Below are 26,451 nucleotides of genomic sequence, written 5' to 3' on the forward strand. Positions count from 1 at the left end.
CAAGCACTGTTAATGCAATGCATTATTTTTTCAGTTAGTGCAATTCAACATGCTTTTTTGTTTCAAAGACATTTGTCATTATTTTTCTTCCATAGTTAAGTGTCATTGTTAATACTAGCAATGAAGACTAAGCAAATAATACATGCATTTGGAGCTTGTTGCTTATGTGTGGTTTGATGTGTTTAAGGTGTAGAATAGCTGTGTTTACTCAGGTTTAGCTGTAACCACAGCATCCTGCCCGTTAGTGGACAGCAACTGTGTGTTTGTGTGGTTAGCTGGTGGGAGTCAGGTGCTAAAACATAGCAGTGGCCAAATGTTAGTCCTACAGAGTAACTCATACTGTCCCAATGAATACAGCCTTGCAATGTAAAACTGCAAAATATTAGAATACTCCAAAAACTGCAGATCGAACCAGTCATCTTACTGCGTCTACTTACATTGCCATTTGTATGTGTACTTCATCTGAGCCTAGAAAAACAGAATGATATATGGTTATGGTTAGAAGTCAGAGATCCCTTGTGAATAAGAAGTGCACTTACTGTAAGTACAATTAATGTGTACTTATTTAAAGTACATTTTAAATCATTATGTTTTAATAATCCTTTGTCATGCTTTAAATAAGTACACTTGATATGTTTACTAGGGCTGTCAAAATTGCTCAAAATTGACGTTCGAATATTCCCTCTAAAAAATACACGAATATTCGAACTATTCGAACATCTGGTGGCGCATGTTGTCAATGACACGCATTACGTCAATAACATGACAAAATAATACAAAGAGACATAACTACTTGTATAGATAGTCTATTTAAGTTTAAACATATATGACAACGTATTACCTACACAAAAACAAGGAAATCAACTAATGGCCAAGACTGTGGACCTCAAGCTCTCTCACCCTCACGTTCTCTGCGCATAATGGTTTAAATGAACAAACACATTTTTGTGCAAGCAATTTAAGGTCGTGACTGTTGTCCCAAATATACCAGGCTTCATTCAGTGATTGAAACAAATATTATTAAAATATTAATTGAAGTTTTACAGCATATAGAACTGACATTGAATGCTCCGAGCGAGCTGTGCTGTGGTAAACATGGAACTTTTCCTTGACATGAAACGATAAATAATCAAACCTCGGATCCATTGCTTGACAGAACTCCCCGAAGCGTGCCCCATCCGCGATACTGATCGGTCTCATGTCCTTAAAAATGAACGAAATTATTTTATCCGTTATGGCCTCTTGTCATGTTGCAGACAAAGTGCTTGCGGCGGGCGATGCAAAGTAACGTTTAGTGTCAAGACGTGACTGTTTAGCTGGAGTTCCACACATTATGCCATGCTCATTTGGGTGCACATTTTTGAGATGTGACCTCATGTTGCTAGTTGTCGAATGGTATGCTAAGGGGCCGTTCAAATATCGCGCCTTTTGCGCGCTCAAGTTTGTTATTTCCAATGTAGGCGCGCGGTATGCACGCTCATAATGGAAGCGACGCGGTCGCGACGCGCTCCTTTTTTTCCAGGCGCGTCCGCACCGCATCGAGTTTTAAAAACATCTCAACTTTTCAGAATGCCGCGAGCGCACCGCAGGTCATGTGACAAGAACTAACCAATCAGTTTCATCCTTTCCCGTAACAACGTTGAAAGCTCAGCCAAGATGAAGGAACAGCTGACCATAGGATTGTCATTTTGAAATGAATTTAGTAGCAGAGCTACTGCAAGGGATTTTTAGAGCTGCAAATCCATTTTCCTTTGCTGAACTTTCTGCGTCTTCATGGAGAGAGCACATCATGGTTGCTTAGAAAAGGCAGACGCCTCAGGGGCGCAACTGCCCGAGCGCTTTGGAAAGAAGGAGAAAGCGGCGCGCCTAGCGTTTTCCACGCGTTTTTAGGCGCGATATGTGAACGGCCCCTAACTGTATCTTAAATAGCTTGCATACAACAATCTCGCGGGTCAACAATTTTACCTCATTTTCTCTGCTGCGGTCGAGTTGGGCTCTGCACTTGCTGGCATCTTCCATGAAGACGCGTCAACTTTCAGCAGTGATGCTGTGCCAGACATTGTGACTCCTGTGAGGCTGTGACCTGTCCCTGAACCCTCAGGCGCGCCCACTCGCAAAGCAGACAACCACGCCTCTACTACCGCGGGCCTTTTTTTCCACATCTTTCTTTTTATTCGAATATTAATTTTCACCTTCGAAATTCGTTTTTTTTTTAACTATTCGAATACATATTCGAATTTAGAATATTCGTTGACAGCCCTAATGTTTACTAACATACTAAAGCACAGGTAATGCACTTGATTATGATTTTACTGCAGTGTTATTTGATTATTTCAACATTCAAAATTTATAACATACTAAATTGCAACTTCATAGTTACAAATGTGTAATTACAAATGTTTAAATATGACATAAATGTTTCAGTTTAAATTACATTAAAGTTTATTTTAGTTTACCGTAAATGCTTGTCAATACATTTGGCAATACACTTTACCCATATTTAAAAGACAATAGAATTAATTATGAAATTATGTATAAAGATGTTCTCACTTGTGTCAAAATAAAGTACTCTTACATTCAGATAATTACATTTAATTTATATAATAAGTACTTTTTCTTACGTATGTTTTTTTTTTTAGAAGGAATATTTAACTCTTATGTAATTTAGCATTATTCTAAAATATGTTCAATGCTGTCAGGATATTTTTATCCTGTGGTTTCCACAACTGAAATCATAGGATTATTTGTATAAAACTTTGTTGGTCTGATCTGAGCTATAGAAGCCAAATTTATGATGCTGATCTATAATTTATTATTGAAATATAATCTTGACTAACATATGGCGTTTTCGGTCTTTCGGAATGCAACTAAGTAGGAGAAAACAATATAGTGGCGTCTGGACTGACAGGGACTCTGAGGATACCCACAGAATTCAAGACAAACTCCTCACAGACATTTCATTTGGTTGTGCAGAGGGCTGAACCAGGGCATTGTGGGATGTGTGTCCTGTCCCATTGGGAAAAGATGATCCAGTGTTTCCCACAGAATTAGATTCTATTTGTGGTGGTGTGGTGTTTGGGGACCGGGGAAGGGGGGGGGGGGGTTAAGTAAAATATATCATATATTTTTAGTGACAAGTACACATTTCCATTGCCAACACTTAGTGTCAGATACCTTAAAGGGATAGTTCACCCAAAAATGAAAATTCTATCATCCTTTACTCACCCTCAAGTTGTTCCAAACCTGTATGAGTTTCTTTGTTCTGTTGAACACAAAGGAAGATATTTGGAAGAATGACAGAATCAAACAGATCTCGGTCCCCATTGACTTCCATAGTAGGAAAAAATATATACTATGGTAGTCAATGGGGGCCGAGATCTGTTTGGTTACAAACATTCTTCCAAATATCTTCCTTTGTGTTCAACAGAACAAAGAAAGTCATACAGGTTTGGAACAACTTGAGGGTGAGTAAAGGATGATAGAATTTTCATTTTTGGGTGAACTATCCCTTTAAAGACATTGCTATTGCTATGCCATTGCTACACTTTCTATGCTATGACTGCTCCACAGACTTCTTGTTGAAAATTTTGCTCACACACACACACACACACACACACACACACACACACACACACACACACACAAACCTGGACCTGGAGATGGACACACACACACACACACACACTCAAACTCACAAACTTACTGACTGACACACTCAAACACAGGCTCACACACTCAAACATTCAAAAAGACTCACACACACACACACAGACTCAGACACACACAGGCTCATACACACACCAAACTGGACCTGGAGGTGGACACACACAGACTCTGACACACACACACAAACCTGGAGATTGAGGTGGACAAAAACCAACACACACCAACCTGAACCTGGAGATAATAATAATATAATGTCTAGTCTGGTGGCTGTGATATATATAAACCTACCAACGTCCGTTGCCATGATTTTTGGAATGACTGATCGCGAGAGGAAAAAAATGACGTCGGTTAATGGAAACGCCGTCATTTCGCAATAGTTGTTTATCGGTTTATCGGAGGGGCTAGTCGTGCGTGCCTCCGTTGTCAGTTTGTGAGAGGGAGGGAGCAAGCAGCGCGCAGCTCTACAATAAAATACAATTGTACCCATATTAAATAGTTTAAAAATCTGAATCAATCTGTGGCGGTCAGTGTTGATATTTTGCCGGGCCGCCACAAATTAATGAATGTATGGGAAACCCTGTTATCCAATGCAGACCTCTGCATTTCTTCCCACTGACAGTCTACGAGAGTGTCTATCTCAGGAAGTAGGAGGAAACAGGTCAACCCTGGCTTCCTGTGTCCTAGTGTCGTTCCAGACCTGTCTTACCCAAGCATCCCTGCATTTTCCCATGAGAAATGGTCCAGCGCACAGTTGTCCCCTACCCATATCTTCCCCCTTTCAGCATGGTTTTCCGGTGAGCTCGCTCACAGTGGCCTGCAGTGCTTTCCTTTCGCTATGGATTGTTCTGTGACGCACACAACTCCTTTCCTGTCTGGAAAAGGCATGCAAAACACCTTCCACCATATGTTCCCTTTTTTCCTTTCATTTCCATTATATGAATTTTTCAAAATAATTAAGATTTTAATGAAACTGTGTGACTTTTAGTTCTTGTTCGCTTTGAGACCATTATACACTTAAAAGGAGACAGCTCTAACTTTTTTTACACTTTCAAACAGACTCTTCCTTTCTCTTTCAGGAAATCAGAACAAAAATAGCGATGATGCAGAATTTCCCTCTCAATAATACCACCTTCTGTGACTAGCAATAGAAAATAGCAAATGGTTTATGGCTGTGGTGTGAACTCAAGGATTTTGGTGCCTTTAAAAAAAGCATTGTGTCCTTTAATATGTCCTCTTAAACATTTAGGTAGAAGTAATTAGTTATGTTTGCTAAGCAGTAGTTTTCAATTACAGACGGGTACCTCAAATTGTGTGGCTTGTTGACATTAGTAAACACATATAACTAGTATCAAGGTGCTGAGTTTTGTATGGGCAAGCACCATTTACATTGTCTCGCTTTTGCGCCATATTCTCACAAATTGCTTTTGACTGGACTGCTCTATAACGCCAACAGAAACAATTTGCTGGAAACTGGCAGCAGATTGAATCACTGTTACAGTTTATTTAGTTAGTATTGATGGTGGTGCTGTATTAGGTAAACACTGTGTCTGATAGCACACAGACCTTGGCCCATCATATCTCTTCGTCAATTATTGTTGACATTACTGATGTAACAGCAGCCAAAGCAAATGGTAAGGCTATTTCCTGTATTGCCAAGTTTTGCATTATGCTATCATTTCCCCTGTGAAAAATAAGTTAGCATAAACACATATTTAAATGTAAATTCATATTTACTTTTAAGGTTGAAAATATACTTTGTGAGCTTGTTTATGTGGTTAATGAGGATACAAATTTGTATAATGACATGGTTATGACACAGGTATTACAATGAGGAGGTGATTTATGAGGACATTTTCAGTGTCCCAGTAATTCAAAAGGCTTATAAATCATTCAGAATGAGTTTTTTGACACTCCTGTGGAGGTTAGGTTTAGGTGTAGGGTTGGGGTAGGGCAATAGAAAATACAGTTTGTACAGAATAAAAACCATTATGCCTATGAAGAGTCCCCATAAACCACATCTACCAACGTGTGTGTGAGTGTGTGTGTGTGTGTGTGTGTGTTCTATGTGTGCATAGGGCAACTTCACACTTCCTGTCTGTTACTTTGATCCAACCCATTACTTTTAGAAAGCGATCACACCCTAACACCTGGAACCAACAATGGTTTCTCTCTCTACCTTTTCCTTCTCTTTGGTGCTGTGTGTTGTCTTTGGTGTGGTAGTTTGTCTTAAACATGGTGTGCTGGCAGTTATGGCATGCTGGGTCAAACAAGAAGCCCAGTCACGTCTTCCAGGCGGCCAGCTGCCTCCACCACCCAAAACCACCCCTCCCAAAACCGCTTAGAGTTGTTCTTTATACAAATACATACTTTTATAATGCCCTCATTCTTCGAGCCAGGAAGACATAATCACTGTTTGCTGGGTGTAATGTGTTTGTAGATGTGTACATGTTTTATATCAGGCTGTAGATTTGTGATCACTCATAGGTTTGGAGCAGCAAGACTGCATTCACTGTGTGTTAAAGTACGCTTATGTGAATGTGCACCTAGTAGCCTTTAACTGAAAACAATAAATCAATAAAACTGTCCTGCTTTAACTTGTAACTATAATTTTATAGTTTCTGAATTAAATGTGAATGGAACTTGCCTGTGTAAAACTCACCACCATAATTCTAGGAGGTTCTGGGTGTTTGCTTGCAAAGTCAAAGAACCCACCCATTGAAGATCTAGATATGGCTGGGTTCCACCTTTTGCAGCGTAGGTCTAGTTTTTTTATTTTTATTTTTTTAGCTGTTTTATTGTACAGCAGGTGTAAATTGTAAGTTGGATCACTTTAAAAATGAACAAAAATGATAATAAAAAAGCAGTCCATATGACTGGTGGAAACAGTCTTCTGAAGTCAAACGATAGCACAAGTAAGAATGAGAAGTGACAGACATATGCCAAAATTTCAATGTGGAAAAGTCTGTGATGCTCGGTGTCAAGAGCAGATGCAAAATATGTATACATAACAAAATGCACACATACATCTTTTAACAAGTGTCTTTGACTTATCACATAGCAGCTCTTGGCTTAGTCTGTTGATTCCTAGTAAAGTTTGGCACTGCAGTCTTGCACTTCTTTTGGGATGAGTGAATTGCGCGGGTCAAAGGTGACTGATCTCACTCCTTGTGGGGCAGCAGATGGCCAGTGAGACACACAAAGAAGCTCACAATGTGAGCGACTGCCATTCAGATCATATTTTTTGAATGGGACGGGACACACATCACACAATGCCCTGGTTCAGCCCTCTGCAGCTCGGCATTTGGAACCGACAAAGCTCATTGGCTGCTTCTGTGTTCAGTCTCTTACAAAGCCACAGTGTTGGAAGCATAACATCATACCGCCTGCTGGTACTTTTCATAATGAAGCAGCCGTCCGCCTCCCTGCTGCATCTCAAGCGCACTGTACCTTGCTTCATTGAAGCTTAGTCGTGTGAAAGAAGATGGTGTTGGTGGCATTCAGTGCTCACTTCTGGGTTAGAGTTCATGGTTAGGGTGGTGTTTTTTTCCATATCCTCTTGAGCTGTTAGGGCAGGATGGCTTTGCTACCTCTGAACCCCAAAGTCCCTTATCACCTCTAAATTTCAGTAAAGATCACAGGATATGAAATATTCCCAAGCAGCCAGGAGCACTTCATCCTGCCACCAATAAAATTCTCATTACGGATATTTTCCAAATCCTCTTCTGGCATTAAGACAAAACAATGCTACCCCAAACATAGTCAAAAGATTCCGTGAACAGTCCAAAGACATTGCTTTGAGGGATTGAGTTGAGTGAAAATTGTGAAGAATTTCCTAACCTGAAAATAAACAGTGAGGTTGTATGTAGTCCATCCTTGTAAAAGCTTGCGGTGATACGTCATGGAATGTGGCGGCAGGACAGAAGCACGAGGTCTATTTAGATTTGGGGTTGGAGGTTGGAGTGGGGCTTCACAATGCAGGCTCCACACACAAGAGCTTACTCTGTGTTACTGACACATGCCCCTCCCTTCCTCTGTTTCTCCACAGATGAGCAATGGAGAGAGAGAGAGAGAGAGAGAGGAACAGCTGTGGTAGAGAGACATTGAAGTGAAGAGGATCTCAGTGAGAGTCAAATGCTTCATCAGGCAGGAGCAGACAGAAGTCAGCCGTAGAAAACATTGGGAAGAAAGGATGGCCAGTGTAAAGGACTATATGTAAAAGAAATATGAAGGAATATCTTTGTATGCTCTGACAACTGGCTTTATTACAGGTAAAAAAAAACTATATTACTATGTAAAACAATTTTTTTTAAGTGTTTGTTTTTGTGTAGGTGCATGGATGGGTGATAAGTGAACAGTTGACTGGATAGAATGTTAGACAGATAGATGCATATAGTAATTATATGGATAGTTAGGTAGAAAGATGAATGCATGGAATGCTTAACTTTGAATTTGATGTTTGTTTACTATTTTTCTCACAGATCAGAATGGGAAATACAGATAGTCATTCTAGCAATTTCATCATCCCTGGTAAGGGAAAATCTAGCTCCTTGAAGCTGCACACCTCAAAAGAGGAGGCACTCTCCCCACATTCTTGGTGGAGGAGCACTAAAAGCACCTCTGGATACAAGGCCAAAAATGGATTTTCACCACACAAGAACAGCCAACCTTACATCTCCCACCATTATGACTGCATTAAAGGGGGATCTAGTGACAAAGTACATTCAGAGAGACACAAAGACTATGACAACCTTTTATTCCAGGGAAATGGATTCTTTGTAGGCTACAAACAACAGACTGGAGCCCTCCTGGCCCCATTGAAGAGCACCAGTTCTGAGATTAAAGACTGTAAGAGCAGTCCCAAAGTTCTTTTTCATGAGGATGGAAGTCTGAGGGTAGAGTTTACCAATGCACGGAGGGAGGCGGATGTTGTGCTGTCTTTGGGCAGCTGTCTCAGTGGACCTGTTGATGCTACCCAAAGGGCCAGTAATGGAAGCTCTCTTAGCTCTGAGGGTTCATGGTATGATTCGCCATGGGGGAATGGAACAGAAGATCTATGTGATAACGTCTTCACCACCAACCAACCTTCGGACAACAGTAGTGTATATACCACACTCTCATCCACACGTACTGTAGATTTTGGATGTTTTAATGGATACAATACAGAACAATCTGAGAACCATATGGGTAACCCCACCCGCCAAGTCACAGTTCATGGCAGTCAGTATGCAAGCAGTGATTGCAATAGTAATGGGTACAATGCTAACCGAGCTGAGGAGGACAGTGGTATTGGAGACTCTGTGCTCCTTCATTTGGAACATAATGGATTATCTGACCTTTACACAAACCCCAAAATGACTGTGCCATTCCCTACCGTGGGCATCCTAGCGTCGGAACAGCTTGAGGACACTCCTCACCTTCAAGTCTCACTGACTGCTTCCATGGATGTGAACTCCCAGGATGAGAGTCAGAAAACCCAGAATTACACCTCACAAACCCTTCCATGCAGAAAAGCAGTTCCTGATGGTAATGCAAGGAAGGACTCGCTCAAGAGTCGCATCCGCCGCCTCAGCGATTGGACAGGAAGTCTGAGCAAGAAGAAGCGAAGGATGCAGGTGAGAAAATGTATCGGGGAGTTAGTGTAAATCTGTCAGCATAGCAGACCTTCCTGTTTGACTCCAGAATTATCATGCAGATGTTATCATATTACAATTCAATTTTCGGTTCAGTGTTCTGGGTGTAAAATGGTGTTTTAGTTGAAGTTGACATTCTTCAGTGCTGTAAAGCATTTTTTAGATAACATTGCTCTCTGAAACAACAAGTTACAAATGCTTTGAAATTGTATGCTTGTTGGACTGGCCATTATTTGTAATAGTTGTAAGGAAGATTAAAGGGTGTGAAAAACTTCACAACATTGTGGCAACCTTGTAAAACATATACATGTTAACATTTGCCATTCTCTTCTCACTTCATGTCTACCCAACCTCAGGAACCAAGTACTCTGGACTTTACAGAGATTGTCAGCTGTGGAGCTGGGGGCACACTAGAGGAATCCAGACCATTTTGGAATCCCATGTCTTCCCAAACACAGTTGGGCTGCCCTGGTTCCTCAACGGGCCTATTTGGACAGCAGAACCAGGGTGCGGCCTTCAGGCAGAAAATCTATGAGAACTTTATGCAGGGCTTAGAGACTGGCAGCAGCAGTGGAACTGCTGATGGACTCCAGGTCTGGGAGGGTGAAGGAGAAAGCAGCAGTGGCTCAATGGGCTCCTTGGAGCAAATGGACCTCCTGTTTGAGAAGGAGCAAGGTGTTGTACGGAGGGCTGGTTGGTTGGCTTTTAAGCCCCTCATTAACCTCCACAAGGACCGCAAACTGGAGCTGGTAGCAAGGCGCAAGTGGAGGCAGTATTGGGTCACGCTAAAAGGTAAGATGGTAGTCTTGAGAACAAGTAGACAAGAAATGCAGATTTACACTAATGCTGAATTTTCAGCAAGTAAAACATTCACAGCCAATTCAGTTTTTAATTTTTAAGTCTTCAAAAATTAGCTGTAATGAATAAGGTGTGCTCTTCATTATTAGGAGCTCTATCTCTGTTTTCCTGTCTTCTGTAGGCTGTACACTTTTGTTGGGTGAATCCAATGGAAAGACCACCCCCGAGCAGGAAAGCTCACCACGTTATGCAGTGCTTGCCGAGGACAGTATTGTGCAGGCAGTTCCCGAGCATCCCAAGAAAGAGCATGTCTTCTGCCTCAGCAATGCCTATGGAGATGTCTATCTCTTTCAGGCATGTGGCTTTTATCATATAATATAGTACACTGTACACCATTTCCACAATGTGGACTTTTGGCTCTAAGTTGTCTCTTATTTCTCGCCTGTTACTTGCAGGCTGCTAATCAAATAGACCTGGAGAACTGGGTGACGGCCATCCATTCTGCCAGCGCATCACATTTAGCTAAGCGTCAGAGGAAGGAGGACACTCTGCTTTTGCTGAAGGGCCAGAGCAGAGCTCTCCTGCAGAAGATCGACATGGATGGGAAAATGAAGAAGATGGCAGAGCTGCAGCTGTCTGTCATCAGCGACCAGAAGAACAGGAAGGCTATTGAGAGCCAGGTGAGGAACAAAACGGATGTTTATGCATATGTGTGTGGTTTGTTTCAAAAGATTAAAGGGCAAAATTAAGTAGTTCAGATGAGTGGTTTGCTAAATTGGGCAATTAAGTCATTGATGTTGGTTGGTACAGAAACCACAGCACAATGCATTCAGAGCATCCATTTATCTATAGTACAAGCATTTAGACTTGACACCCCCATGTCCTGCTGACTCCCATTATCTACACTTCTAGGTTTTTAGGTTTTCTAAAGAAATTCTGAGGGGTACTTACCTATACATAAGTCACCGCCAGTGTTGTGGTTTGTTGTAACTCTATAATATTTATAATGTCTATAGCTTTCTCGAATGTATTTCAGTGCATTGCTCTCTCTCCTTCATCTCTGACCCACAGATCCTGCAATGGGAACAGAACCTGGAAAAGTTTAACCTAGAGCTCTTCCGCATGCGCTGTTACCTGGCTAGCCTGCAGGGCACAGAGCTGCCCAATCCAAAAAGCCTACTAGCCACTGCTGGACGCCCATCTAAAATGGTGCTAGGTCGTCTGGGAATTTTCTCTGTCTCTTCCTTTCATGCGCTGGTGAGGATCTGTCACATGCTTTGAGGGAATTGTGTGAGACACCAAAAAAGACCTCATCAAAACGGTCTACCTTTGAGACGTTACACAAAAATTAAATTAAGATGACGGAGCATTTAGATTTTTTTTTTAAATGAGCTTATGTTTGTGCAGATATGCACTCGTGATAAAGCCACCCTGAAGAGACGGTCTCGCTCTCATCCTCGAGGTATGCGGAACAAACGAGGACTGCTCTTTTCTTCACAAAAGGGATTAGACAGTCTGACCAAACGCAACCGCGAAAAGAGACAGTCCCTGTCCCAGGTAGGAAATACTCTTTGTAGGTTCAACCACAATAAAATGATTTTTAAAAATAATCTAGCTAGTCATTTCTAACAACCGAAATATCAAGGAAATTCTTTTTTTCCAGACAATTATGTATTTTGAGACCTGTCAAACCCTAACAATGAAGAATAAACTTAGGGTTGGGTTTTTTTTCTTTAATTAGTGTTAATCCTAATTGACATGAATTAATTAGTACATACCAAAAGAGCTATGATTATAGGTTAGGAGTCTTACTCTGAGGTTTACTGCCCTGTGTTTACGACTGCAGTACTGAATAGTCATTTAAGACATAGGCCTGTTTTATTCATTTAGTCTCAACAGTAGTGTGTTAATGCTGTCCACAGGTGTCAGGGTGGGAAACACTGTCACACTCGCCGGAAAAAACAAACAGCCACTGACTCACACATCAAAGCTTTCTCTGGAGGTCAAGTGGCTGGAAAACACACAGCAGTCCTGTTCTTTTCATCCTGTCAATGTGGTCATGTGCTGTTTTGGAAATACTGTTTCTCGATCAGTTCTTGTATTTAAGCCCAGCTCAGCATTCCTTCTCCGAAGGGCTTTTGTGTTAACACAGAGTATGAGCTCTAAATCCACATGTATGATTAGGTAGACGGCCTCATGTGAGTTTGGAGACAATCACTTCCAGCCTCATAATCATCCAGCCTTAAATGGACCAAATCTGGTCAGAACAGCTCCTAATAGTGCATGATTCCAAAGACGGGAATTACCATGAGCTGCATGCGCTTAATTGCTGCAAGCTGGAAACAGTCTGAGAGGAGAGACAGCTTCTACTGCATAGATGTAGCGTCTGATGCTGTTTGATTCGAAAGGGTTACGGGAGATGTGTGTGGGGGGGCAGTGTGATTGTTTCCAGAGGGTTTAGATCAGGGGTGTCAAACATACGACCCGCGGGCCAAACACGGCCCACAGAGGTGTCCAATCCGGCCCGCAGGAGGATTTTAACAATAATATAAAATAATAAAATAAACATCAGTTTGAAAATTAAATAAAGTGTGTCCGCTACAACATTTTATTTTTAATTTAAAGAGGAACAAATTACTAATTTATTTACGTTGATATTACGCCTTCGGGAGTCTGGACTCTTAACATGCGCATTTTAAAGCGGTGCAAGAATCTCGAGCTGCATGAGGATATGATGATAGCTGCGTTGTAATTGTGTGGCAATTTTCTTGTGATTTTAAACGTCCAAAAGAAGACATTTGGCCTGGAACGACGGACAGGTTGTTTAAGGAGAGATGGAAAAAAGGTATTATTATCTCAACAACATGTAAGTTGTAAACATGTAAAACAAAAAGGTAATTGGGCCCGCACAAGGGAACACTTTCTCCGATCCGGCCCTCAACCTTAAATGAGTTTGACACCCCTGGTTTTACATGCTTTAGTCAGAGTCAAGTCAGAGTTGCCATCTCCAGATAAACTACTCAGTTGTGGTATTGCTACTGTTCTGTAGATGTCTACCTCTGTGCTTTTTTACAACCTCAGCTCTTTTCCTAAAGACTTGCCAGTAACACTTACAATTCAGTAGTCCACTTTACACATTCTGGAGTAAGTAAATTTACAACTACATGACTACCAGTCAGAGTATTGGTAGACTGTCAGCTTAATATCTGCTAAAGCTTTATTTTGATGGTCCCACAGCAGACGTTCTGACTATGTTACATTGCAAGTTCATGTCAACTTAGTGTACTTACCCTAAACTTACCTAACAGACTACTACTCAGAGTATTAATATGAGAGTTAGTTGACATTAAGTTGCAAAGTTACTTACAGTAGTAGAATGTCTAAAGTGGACTACTGTAATAAACTATACTCACCAACTAGCGCTGCATGATACCGATTAAAAATTGGATATGCAATATCTTGTTAAATAAGTTATTAGACTAGTTTGCTTAGAGAGCATCAACTCGGCTTGTTGATACATTTTGCATATGTAATTGGAGCAGATGCACCTCACAAACACACACACTTTTTTATCATTGTGTTGTTAGCTTAGCAACATGCTAACATCATATTCACACCAGTAGCTAGCTGTCTATGTACAGTGAGGAATCCACCTCACTGCAGGAGTAACGCTTATGTCAGTTTTTGGTATTTTCCTTTAAATTATTTGTAGAGGACAAGCATACCCTTTTCTGTTTGTATAGACTACATCCATATACTAATTATATGTGTTTGGAGGATGTTGGGCACATGGTTGTCTTGGGTAAGGGGAGGCCGTGTCTCCCACTCTGTCTTCATGATTAAGGCTGATCCATCTGCCAGCTTTTATAGACCTATAATTTTAGCATCTTCCAGACCTCTCATTATTTCCCAGCAAACCTCAGGGTTATTTCTGCTGTGATCTACAATCAGAATAGTATCAAAGCTGGCGCCTCAGATCGATGGTATCTAATTAAAGCATGGAGATAGAAACATGCTGCTTTTTTGAGCCTGGATGCTGCTCTGCGTTTCTTACGCTGTGTGTTTAATGTTTCTGTACGTGTGTTTGTGATGCAGATTTTTGAAGGATATTCCTCTGGATCGTTCGGTCATCCATCCACACAAAGCAGCTCAGAGGTAATTATACCACTTAAAAATGACTACACATCATAATGTAACAAGTGAAAATCACATCCTCTGTGAGCCATTGTGAGAGAAAAAGGTGTGTTAAATCGCATTAAAGGGTTAGTTCACCCAAAAATGAAAATTAACCCATGATTCACTCACCCTCAAGCCATCCTAGGTGTATGTGACTTTCTTATTTCAGACTAATCATACATCACCTGGCTTTTCAAAGCATTATAAAAGCAGTGAATAGGGGTTGAGATTTTGAAGGCCAAAAAAGTGTGTCCATCCATCATAAACAGTTCATTTTAAATCATGTTTTAATAATATTTTGTTGTGCTTAAAGGAAGTACACTTATTTAAATGTCAATTAACACAATAAAGCACTTGAATATAATTTGAATTGTAATGTTATTAGATATTACATTCATAGTTCATTTATTTTACAAATACTAAATTGCAACTCAATCATTACAAACGTAATTAAAAATATTTAAATAGACAAAATACATGCTGTTGTTGTTAGTGGATTGTCCTTGGTAAGTTTAAAAATAACTTCCCAAAATCTGTTAAGACATCTTATATTGTTCAACAGCTCATGCAATGTCAAATCCCCATATTGAGGATGCAGCTGAAGGACAATAGAATTACATTGAACGAACCTCCCCCATTCTCCACCCCGTTATCTGTTTGCACTGCATAATGTCAACAGACCAGCAGGTTGTTGTGACAGCTGTGTGAGTTGAGTCAGTGAAAAGGGAAGTGACCCCACTTTCTCCCTCTCACAACATAAAGAGTACACTAAAGATCCATATTAATATCAGTGTTGCTTGCACCTGGCTCAAAACAAGAGCAGAGGAAAACTTGAGGAGGGGATTTTTTCCTCACGTTAAAAGCAGCTGTAAACTTAATGCTATGTTCCAGCATCAAGTTATTTTTATGCATCAATAATTGAATAATAATCAGTAATTTAACTATAGCCAAGTACTTTAAATGTGCTTTAGTATGTTAGTCAGCACAATAAAATAATCATACTTGATCAGTACTTTCACATTGACATTATTACAAAGTGCACTTTTGAGAAGTATACCTAAGTGTTTAAGAATAAAAGTAATCTCTAAGTACACGTTATTAATTATTATTATATTATTTGCACGTGCACATTCAGAATAATTAAGCACACTTCTTTTTCACAAGGGAAATCATTACAATGCACATTAAAAGACGATATTCTGTAATATGTGATATACTATTATTTGAAAAAGCGACTTTGATAATAGCTTCTGTCAAATTGGTAGCATTGCTATTATCTGGTCATTTCTAAAAACTTTATCTTATTTATTTATTTATTGCATTGCATGTAGATGAACAGAGAGCGTATGATCGCAAACTGAATCTTTTTATTTAATAAATCATTTTGCAGCACATTTCAATTTTAAAATTTAGCATTTCATATGGTTATTGGTTATATATCAAGGCTAGTCTCACAAAACACCTTAAAATCATATAAAGTTTGAAAGTTAACCTCATTTATGTAGATGTAACAGACAAAACATGGTACTGATGTCCACACTGAAAGCACAGGGACTTTATTTGACTTTTTGCAGTATTAAATAATAATACAAAGTTATTTAAGGCAATTAATATTATCTAAATTATTGATGACATATTTCATATTAAGCTATTGAATAATTTCAAACTACGATATTGATCTATACTTGAACTAGATTGACTTTTGGTCTTCTAAAAATCCTCTTGCCTGTTGTCAGCAGAAGTTGGATGTCTTTACCAAAATGCATGTGACAGCGCCTCCTGACGGTAACCAGTGGGACTGTAGTCTGGAAAGCCGGGTGTTCGTGCTCATGCCCGACTGTCAGGTCGTCAGTGTGCCAGTCAAACAGGACTCTCTGGTTGCTGATGTTCTCTCATTGGCCTGCAAGGTAATTCAGCAATCACCTCTCCCAGACCCAGTGACCTAAAAAAGGCCATAACCAAAAAGACACATGAAAAACATTGTCTTTTGTAGGCAAAGCAGCTTGACCCAGCTCTGCACTGCCTGAACACGAGGAGACATTTGGGACAAGATGTGGAGAGAAGTATTCCAGTGCCGACAGACCAGCTGAGGACCCTGGTGAGACTAAAACACACTTTATAAAGCAGATTGTTCAAGCTAAACTCTATTTGAATTAGTATTGCCTGCAACAATAACCCTCTTAACCAGTTTGTTCTGTTAACCTGCTAACATTACCTATCTAAAACTAGTTGGATTGGAATTTAAGCAAATCCGTAGTCTAAGCTGTTTTTTTCCCTGTTTTATACACATATACACAAAACAGTGATGCTCTGCTCTTGTTTAACAGGTTTATGATGAACTGGAAGTTTGGCCTCTCAATGTGTTGACCATAAGCATGGCCCGGCCACACACAACCGTTGATTTTGGTGAGTTACTGTACAGCAGTATCAGCAAGAAAAGAAATCGTTCACCATTAAGTGAATATTTATGTACTCTCATCATTTACATTCACTCCTGCATTGTTCAGAAACTGTATGATGTTTTTCAGAGGAACAGGAAACTTTAGCAGAATGTCTGAGTTGCTCCGATCCATACAATGGATATATTAAAAAAAAACCCTATACTTTCATATAACATTTAAGTGTACTTAGAGAACAAATGAGTTGTAAGTGCTAAAATCACACATTCATTTATATTATATGCAAAAGTGCAGCTTGGGCATTCTGTTGAACATCTCCTTTTGTGTTCCACAGAGAAAAGAAAGTCACACAGGTTCAAAGCAACATGTAAATGAGTAAATCATGACAGAGATTTTCAAAACATTCCTTTAAATCTGTTGAAATAATTCTGGCAGCGATTGGTTTAATCTTACGGCTCTCTGCAGGTTTTGCGGTCACAGGTCATGTGGATGGTGCCAGGAGAAGTCATGTGTATGTGAGCGAGGTGAATCCTGAAGGCCTGGCGTTTACTCAAGGTAACATGTCATAAGATTTTAAATGTTATGCTTTGATGGAACGTGTTGTGATTGATGTGTTTGATGTGAATTGTCTTTGTAGGTCTGAAAGCTGGAGACGAGATCTTTTCTCTTAATGGCGTGAGTGTGGCCTCTCTTGACCTCGGGCTCATGCAGATCTTCTTCAGCCAACCAGAACTCCATCTAATCCTCAGACGTGTGGATAACAGCACAGACGACCAAAGCTACGTCTGGCCAGACTGTGACCCCAGTGAACCTGATCAACCCCAACCTCCTCAGGGCGACATCATTCACCTGGAGCAGTGGGGCACAGGTAGAAAGTCTTGATAATGCACTGCTCTTCTATAAACACTACCGTTCAAAATTTTGGGGTCCGAAAATAGATATATTTTTTCTATAAACACTAAATTTAAAATTAATTAAAGATTATGTAAAAAATTAAAGATTAATGCAAGGAAATTAGAAAGAAGTGTCATCAGGGCTGCATTTATTTGATTAAATATATAGTAAAAAACAGTGAAATAATATTACAATTTAAATAAATATATTTTCTATCTATATATAATTTTCTATTTATATATAATTTTAAATGTAATTTATTCCAGGGATGGCAAAGCTGAATTTTCAACAGCTATTATTCAGTGTCACACAACCCTTCAGAAATATTTCTAATTAGCCAATTTGGAAGAAAAAAATATTATTATCAGCAATGTTGAAAACAGCTAAGATACTTAATATTTTTGTGGAAACCTTGATTTTTTTTTTTTCACGATTCCACAATCAGTTGAAACTTCAAGCATTATTAGTTTGAAATAGAAATGTCTGCCACAATGTAAACGTATTAATTTCTTTAAAAACAAACAAATAAATAAATAAATAAATCCTGAATAGTATTGTATTTTGCCATTATATATATTTTTTCACATAATATTGGATGTGTCCTGCTTTTTCTGCATTAACCCTACATGAACTGCAGAGGGCAACAGACTTTGTGTTTCACTCTTATTAGTGGTCTGGGCAGCAGTGTTCCTGGCTCATGCAGTGCCCTTTTTTGAGAAAACCAAACAAACATTAAATGAAAGAATATTCAAATCTCAGTGTTCCTTATTTTTGCTATTTTTTTTTTTAGATAAGCACATTTTTACCTAAAGTAATCGTGGTAAACTCTAGGTAACTGCTACAGTTGTCATGAGTAAATATTAACCAGCTTTAATTTTATTTTATCTTGTAAATAGCATTTAAAATGTATTTGGTTACCCGTCAACTGAACAGGCATTAGGGCTTGCAGAGGGCTGTGACTGCCAGCGGCCTCTGGCTCTTTAGACATACTGCAAACAATGAAACAACTCCTGCTGTTTTTATGATGAGAACCTAACGATGGACAGATTGTTTCACAGCATGACGATGTCAGAATGCCCAGACATAAACTAATACACCACAGGGATCTTTGCAGACAACAAGACTGTTATTCTCTACAGGATGGTGTTTCCTGTAGAGAGGTTTGTAACATTATTCTAACAGTAAACCTAGTGCATATTAGGGTTTCCTATTTGACGCAATGCCAAGCTTTGTAGAATCAGATACAAGAGGCCTGCTGAAGTGGACCTGCATGAGTTAGTGAGATCAGTTCAATGGAGGTTAATAAAGGTCAAATGTTTGCTCTGGTCAGACTATGGTGAGCCGTATCCCGAGAGGGAGCGCTGAGTTAATGAGCCTCGATTGTGTTTATTTCACTCTCTATCACCGTGACTTATCACGTCTTACTTTAGAAATCAGAGCACTCTTTCATTAACATCTTTTCCACCTCTATTTCTCCCTCAGATCCAGCTCAAGAGCATGAATTTGCAGAGGGCTCCACGGCGCCTGCTTTGGAGGAGGTGAACGATAAGGAAGAGCGGGGCGGAAAGGTAAGCCGAGGGAACGAGCGGCTGTGCTGTCAGAGATTTAGGAGGTGTGAGCTGCTTGTGTTGAGAGACTGGCTGGTGTGATCAGGATTATGGTGGGTGTTACGAGGTCAGATGGAGAGAGAGACGTGCTCAACAGAATTCCATAGTCTTACTGCACACTTGGCAGCTGCAAACAATAATATTTGACTTTCATTGCTTTAAAAGGTTTGAAATGTCAAATGTTTTTGCATGGCATGTAGGGCTTGGCAGTCAATTTTCAATATTCAAGTTTACACATTTTTGTTTGGGGTCAGTAATTTTTTTTAAATACTTTTAATTACCAAGGATGTATTACACTGATCAAAAGTGACAGTACAGGGTTACAAAATTCTATTTCAAATACGTTTTGAACTTTCTGATTGACTTTTATTGCTGATTTATAGGAGGTCAGTAACATATCAGCATGCGGTCATTTAGATTTAATCCAGGCTTACAAAGACTGAAGAGAGAGAGAGAGAGAGAGAGATTAGGATGTACCTGCAGTAGACAGAGTATTTTGGTGTCTATAGTGTAGTACATGTATGGAGGAGAGCTCAGAGGTTATGTGTCAGGTGGTGGGACAGAACAGTGCAGGAGGAGATAAAGAGGAATTCTGTGCGCTCTTCCCGCTGTCATCACTCGGTCAGACCCTCAAGGAGATGTTGGTGGGACTGCTGGATGACGTGAACGTGTGTGGGAGGTGTGAGTGCATCTCACTGGTACTGACATCATTTCTCAGTCTTTTTTCTTTGTTTTTGTGGTTATATACTGTAGTGATTGTTTGTGTGTATTTATGGTAACACTTTATAATAACATTTATTAATATAATAAACATTGTACATTGTGTAAAAGATCTTTAAAGGATGAGTCAACTATATGTAAGCCATTTGTAGATTGCATTTGTTTGGGGCAGGACTATCAGTTTCACTGTTACAAACTGATGACTGTCTGATAAGTAAGATTTGAACCATGCCAATGCCTAATGACAATGTCAAATAAATAATATTCAAAAGAGGATCTATGGCTTCTGGAAGAACCTCTTTTAGTAGTTTAGATGGAATAGGGTCTAATGTATTTTCAATGATTTGACAAGTTTATACAATGCTTCCTCTCCTATAGCAGAGAATGAGTGGAATTGTTCCTCAGGGAATCTATTTTGCACTGTCTGATGTGATTCTGTAGCTGACGACTGCATGGTTAGAATTTTACCTCTAATAGTATTGATCTTGGAAGTAAAGAAGTTCATAAAGTCATTACAGCTGTGCTGTTGGATAATATCTATGCCCTCAGATTCTTTATTTTTAGTTAATTTAACCAATGTATTGAATAAATGTCTGGGGTTGTATTGTTTTCTTCCAAGAGAGACGAAAAGTAAGCAGATCTAGCTGTTTTTAGGGCTTTTCTATAAGTAGAAGTACTTTCCTTCCATGCAATACGAAATACCTCTTTTCTTCCAGCTGTGCTCCATTTTCTGGGCTGCTCTCATAAAGGTGCAAGTGAGTTCATTATAAAGTGAAAGTGACGTGACATACAACCAAGTATGGTGACCCATACTCAGAATGCGTGCTCTGCATTTAACTCATCCAAAGTGCACACACACAGCAATGAACACACACACCATGAACACACACCCGGAGCAGTGGGCAGCCATTTATGCTTAAGCAGTTGGGGGTTCGGTGCCTTGCTCAAGGGCACCTCAGTTTTGGTATTGAGGGTGAAGAGAGTCCTGTACATTCACTCCCAGAGACTCGAATTCGCAACCTTTGGATTATGAGTCAAACTCTCTAACCATTAGGCCACAACATTAGGCCACAACTATACCATGGTGTCGGACTGTTTACCTTAATCTTCCTTAAGTGTAAAGGAGCAATTGTATCTAAAGTGCTAGAAAAGAGAGAGTCCATAGTTTCTGTTACAACAATTATTTTACAAAACGTTTTTCGCAATTGTTGGATTCACTGAGGAATAGATACAAGTCAGGAAGATTTTTTACAAAGCAATCTTTTGTTGTAGAAGTGATGGTTCTACTATATTTGTAACAAGGAGTTGAATTTGCAGCATTAGCTATATGGAGAATACACAAGACTAGATAATGATATCATCACTCTGCTGCAGAATTTCAACACCATTACCATTAATTCCATGTGAAAGTATTAAATCTAAAGTATGATTACGACAATGAGTAGGTCCTGACACGTGTTGTCTGACCCCAATAGAGTGCAGAATGTCTATAAATGCTGATCCCAATGCATATTTTTCATTATCAACATGAATATTAAAATCACCAACAATTAAGACTTAATCTGCAGCCAGCACTAAAAATAATAAATTCTTTGATGAAGTCTGTATGGTGCCCTGGTGGCCTGTACTGTATACAGTAGCCAGTACAAAGGACACAGGGGATTTATCATTGACACTTTTCTGGATAATATTATATGGAACACCATTACTTCAAACGAATTAAACTTGAAACCAGACCTCTGAGAAATATTGAAAATATTACTATAAACTGTAGCAACACCTCCCCCTTTATCTTTTGGATGTGGCTCATGTTTCTAACTGTAATTGGTGGGTAGACTCATTTAAAGTAATGTAGTCATCTGGTTTTATCCAGGTGTCTGTCAAACAGAGCACATATAGTTTATGTTCTGTGATCATATAATTTACAAATGAGTACTTTCATAGAAAGGAATCTAAAATTCATTAAGCCAAGCTTTATTATTTGTTTAACTCTATTACAGTATATCTGTTTTTTATTTGCTGAACATCAATAAAATTATCCTTAAATTTGTTTGGAAGGTTTTTTTTGTGTTTTTTTTTTTTTGTATTTGTTAGTTCAGGGAACAGTCAAAGTTTCTATAATTATGATATCTAGGTGAAAGAGCCTCTAAGTGCTGAGAATTAATTGATTTCTGTATAGTAATATAGAGATTCCAACAGAAAAACAAAGCTACATGGAACTACAATTCCAAACCACTCAGCAGCACACAAAGTCCCTTTAAGGCAAGTAATTTCACCTGGTGGCCAACTGGCCATCTTTGAAATTCCTCTCGGGCATCCAAGTGCAGGTTATATGTCTGTGAATGGGGAAACGTCAAGTGACACGTCTTCTATTCGGTATTCTATTCGGTTGTTAAGTGATGACGTAAGAAACGCTTTTTCCGCGTCCAAGCCTCAACTCGCTTCACTTGAGAATATGACCTCAGCAGCAGTTTATGAGAACTGTTTATTCATATTAATCATTTAAGATAAACGTCTTAAAACTTACGGTGTACACTACAGTCTCCGTGCTCACAGCATCCCACAAATAATTGTTAGATTTATTTATTTATATTTTTATTGTCTGGCTATCTGGGGCTTTCGGTATGAAGTTAAAGGTTAGGATTATAACTTTTTCGGTAGTATTATATCACATTGTGAGTGTATATTAGCACCTTTTGTTGTTTTCTTGTGGTGTCTGATAGAGCTTTTGGACATGTAAGCGGTGACAGGTGACGTCAGACTTAACAAGCGAATAGTCTTTGGCAGCATGGCAGACAGGAACTGGAACCGGAAAATATAGAAATGATTCATTTTCAATATTTTTCTCAGAAAGCTGCCCTGATTTGCTGTCCTTCAAATGCCCCCCCCCACCCCCCACCACAATGCAAAGTAATAATTACAAGTTATAATAAAGTGTTACTGATATGGTTATATAACTTGTGTTTCTGCACACAAATGGACCACTTTATCTCATTCTGTTGTGTTCTTGTGGTCTGTAATTACTGTGGACATTGAAATTATCTTACTTGATTGCATCGTTTGTCAAAATAGATGAGCGTGTTTGTGAACGCATCTCCAATGACCTTAAAATACTCTCAAATGCACTTCATTATGATTGTACACTCTGGGATTGTACTGAGTTTTGAAAAGAAGGATAATTTCATATGAGTTTTATAGTAGTTTTTTTCTCCATCCTTTTACGTGTTGAGAGCAGCTCTGCAGAGCCGGCCAGAGGGATTTATCAGTTTGCCAGCACTTTATTACACCCTGACAGCACAGATTACGATGACAAATGGCTTGAATTTTATGCAGCCCGGTGAAAGCTCACCACATGCGCTCTGGAGATAGAGCCTTTAGGAGAGCGTTTGCATTTTGTTGAACTTTGAGTCAAAGGTTCGGTTGTTTTATCCAGCAGTGCTGCAGTGTATTGATTAAGGAGCAGGTCATTGATACAGCATTCGGTGAGGGAATGAGGGTGAGAGCATCATTCATAAAGGATTCGAGTGACGTCCCAGGCACAGGGAGTGTGTTTGAAATCCCTTTGATTCCACTAGAGTTTGATTCAGTCAATGTGTGAAGTTTAAACGCTAAACACACCGTGTAACTCTTAAAGAAATTAAAAATAAAATTGTTTTTTAGATTTTTTTCCCCTAAAAAAACAGTACTACTAACTTGTTCTTGCTACTTTACTTTAAACAACAATAAAGTTTAACTTCTGGTTCCATTGTCCAAGAGGTTTTTTGAATGGGTTTTTGGTTGATTGCCTTAAATAAGGTCTGTGGTTAACACAAGTTTGGGATATTTACAATTCCATTCAATAATTTACATGTTTTAGAAAAAACGTGATTGGTAACAAGTGGATAAAGAGGACAAGGACATCACACTGAACAGCTTGCTCAGCTAGTTTGCTCTTACAGCCACATTACATTCATACTCATGCTATTGCAATTTAAACTTTCACACTTGTATAATTTGAATAAAGATTGAAAGAGCAGTCGGAGGCTTAGTGGCAGTGACAATGAAGTCATGTGACCATGGTATAGTTTTTTTTTTTTCTTGCCAAACTTTAGCTTTTAACTTGTGGCAATGGTATTTATGCTTCATAAATCATAATCACACTCATTTGTGAAGATCATCTTGTTGAAAAAAGGGGGGGAAACTAAAGCTTATTTTCTGCAACAATCCAAAAGCCAAAGGAAAAATCCTACGAGTGATGCTGACCTCTAGGTGAATATACATAATCACTGCAGCACTCGACTGAAAAACAGAACTAAAATACTTGGATCCTCTGCTTTCATTTACTTTGCAGAACCCAGAGACTGTGTGTAATCTCTACCAGACGTCCCCTGAAGGCTCCGTTCTTGTGCCAGAGGGCTACAGGAACCCTTGCTCCACTGAAAATGCCCACACCAGATCCTCCCCCCGTCACATGTCCGTCACAGAGCGCCTGCGCTTGGTCATTCAAGAGCTGGTGGACACGGAGAAATCTTATGTCAAGGTACTAAACCACAGCTGTGGTGGCATTTAAATGTGTATTCATTGTTTTCATGGAGACATTAATTAAAACATATTTACATTGTCATGTCACTTGTGTCCCATTGTTTAGGACCTTGGATCTCTGTTTGAGATTTATCTGAAGCCATTAAAAAGAGAAACCTTCCTTAGTCATGATGAGGTATGTTTTGCGGTGTAAAATGATGTCCAAATGGTCTTCCTTTGTTATATTTAACTAAACTGAGTCAGACCCAAGCTCAGTTTTATCCTTTTCCTGTAGATGGAGTCTCTGTTCGGCAGCCTGCCAGAGATGCTGGACTTCCAGAGGGTTTTCCTACAAACCCTAGAGGAGAGGACAACTTCCTCACCAGACTACCATGCACTAGAGACTCCTGAGAAACTCAGGGTAAAATATGGTGATGAAATTATGCCAGATTGTATGATTATCCCTCTGATTTATGAAATAATCAGTTCTTAGTCTGCATCACCTGGAATAAACAATACAATTAAATACTCCAGAAGCAATTCGTCAGGCATTATGTTGTAAATTAAAAAACAGAATGACATAAATAGGTCTGCCATACAGAATTATGGGTAAGGGTCAAGTCAAATCAGTGTTGTTATTAAGTAAACCTATATAAAAAAAATTGCTATTTGAAATAAAGCTGAAATATAATGATGAAGATGAAAGTAAGATATAGATGAAGAAAGTAATTATTATTATTTTTTTTTTTTAATGGTGCTTTGGCAAACAGCTGAAAAAGTTCAAAAAATTACTAACCCAAATAAAACTAAAGCTGAAATAACAATAAATTAATTTAGATTAAAAAAAAAATATATATATATAAAAATTTAACTAAAATTTTTATTAAAATTGAAAACTGAAAATATAAGTCAAAATATGAATAAAAACTAAAATAGTACATTTATTGTATGAGGTTGTCACTCATTGATATAACATCACAAAATCTGTCCATTATACAGACAGCATGCACACTGTTAATTTAATTAGACTGTTAATCTGTTTTACATTCGATACATGTTTCTTTTTTAATCTCTCATTCAGAAACTCCTCTTCTCCCTGGGTGGCTCTTTCTTATACTACGCAGACCACTTCAAGCTTTACAGCGGCTTCTGTGCCAATCACATTAAGGTGCAGAAAGTTCTCAAAAGAGGTAAAACATAAACCTAAGCCTCATCTGACATGTGTCGTGACATATTTCACCTGGCATCTTGAAACCGAAAGAAGACGATCCTGGTTCATATCATTCTCTGATTTGTCTGATGGCAGCAAAAACAGACTGGGCATTCAAAGAGTTCCTGGAGGCGAGAAACCCCACCAAACAGCACTCGTCCACCCTGGAGTCGTACCTCATTAAACCCGTGCAGAGAGTTCTGAAGTACCCACTGCTGCTGAGGGAGCTGGTGTCTCTCACCGACCCCGAGAGCGACGAGCACAGCCACCTCACAGGTGAGAATCTGTCATCATTTACTCCCAAACTCATCTGATCTGCTTTTAAACCCAGTCAGCCTTTAATCCATTAGTGATTCAGTTATCAATTAAGTGAGTCAACTGACATAAACGGTCTCTTTTCTTTCCATTTTTTTGTCTGGTGCAGAGGCATTAAAGGCCATGGAGAAGGTGGCCAGTCACATAAATGAGATGCAGAAGATCTACGAGGACTACGGCACAGTGTTTGATCAGCTAGTAGCAGAGCAGAGTGGCCCTGAGAAAGAGGTGCATACAATTTTAGAATTACTTTTAAAAGCATGCAAGGATCATATTACATGCACTATATTTTCCCTATTATGATTTCAATATCAAGCCTACTTGTTCTGTATCAGGTCACGGAGATCTCTATGGGAGAGTTCATCATTCACAGCTCAGCGTTCTGGCAAAACCCTCTGCCCTCTTTGGGCCGCATGAGAAAAGACCCTGAACTCACCCTCTTCCGTAAGTCAGATCTGATTTACTGTAACTCTAAGAACCTTGGAGTTTATGCCATGCAATTAATGTATACTATTAAAAATCCAATGCAGTAATTA

The 26,451-nt window shown here is 39.2% G+C and overlaps 1 protein-coding gene across 1 annotated transcript in view; it reads left to right on the forward strand.

Moving 5' to 3' along the window:
- Positions 1 to 26,451, forward strand: part of LOC132091982 (rho guanine nucleotide exchange factor TIAM2-like) — a 50,958-nt gene that overhangs the window by 19,658 nt on the left and 4,849 nt on the right. Inside the window, exons 2-22 of the mRNA XM_059498035.1 lie at positions 8,145 to 9,278; positions 9,653 to 10,088; positions 10,276 to 10,448; positions 10,550 to 10,774; positions 11,166 to 11,351; positions 11,502 to 11,651; positions 14,190 to 14,249; positions 16,010 to 16,177; positions 16,264 to 16,368; positions 16,598 to 16,676; positions 17,135 to 17,224; positions 17,307 to 17,537; positions 19,046 to 19,131; positions 19,680 to 19,868; positions 24,221 to 24,409; positions 24,518 to 24,586; positions 24,686 to 24,811; positions 25,472 to 25,580; positions 25,697 to 25,876; positions 26,025 to 26,143; positions 26,251 to 26,359. Of these exons, the coding sequence (XP_059354018.1) occupies positions 8,145 to 9,278; positions 9,653 to 10,088; positions 10,276 to 10,448; positions 10,550 to 10,774; positions 11,166 to 11,351; positions 11,502 to 11,651; positions 14,190 to 14,249; positions 16,010 to 16,177; positions 16,264 to 16,368; positions 16,598 to 16,676; positions 17,135 to 17,224; positions 17,307 to 17,537; positions 19,046 to 19,131; positions 19,680 to 19,868; positions 24,221 to 24,409; positions 24,518 to 24,586; positions 24,686 to 24,811; positions 25,472 to 25,580; positions 25,697 to 25,876; positions 26,025 to 26,143; positions 26,251 to 26,359 (4,213 nt within the window). The remainder of the gene's footprint in view (positions 1 to 8,144; positions 9,279 to 9,652; positions 10,089 to 10,275; positions 10,449 to 10,549; positions 10,775 to 11,165; positions 11,352 to 11,501; positions 11,652 to 14,189; positions 14,250 to 16,009; positions 16,178 to 16,263; positions 16,369 to 16,597; positions 16,677 to 17,134; positions 17,225 to 17,306; positions 17,538 to 19,045; positions 19,132 to 19,679; positions 19,869 to 24,220; positions 24,410 to 24,517; positions 24,587 to 24,685; positions 24,812 to 25,471; positions 25,581 to 25,696; positions 25,877 to 26,024; positions 26,144 to 26,250; positions 26,360 to 26,451) is intronic.

This window comes from Carassius carassius, chromosome 18 (assembly GCF_963082965.1).
Source record: "Carassius carassius chromosome 18, fCarCar2.1, whole genome shotgun sequence".
NCBI classification, from domain to species: Eukaryota; Metazoa; Chordata; class Actinopteri; order Cypriniformes; family Cyprinidae; genus Carassius; species Carassius carassius.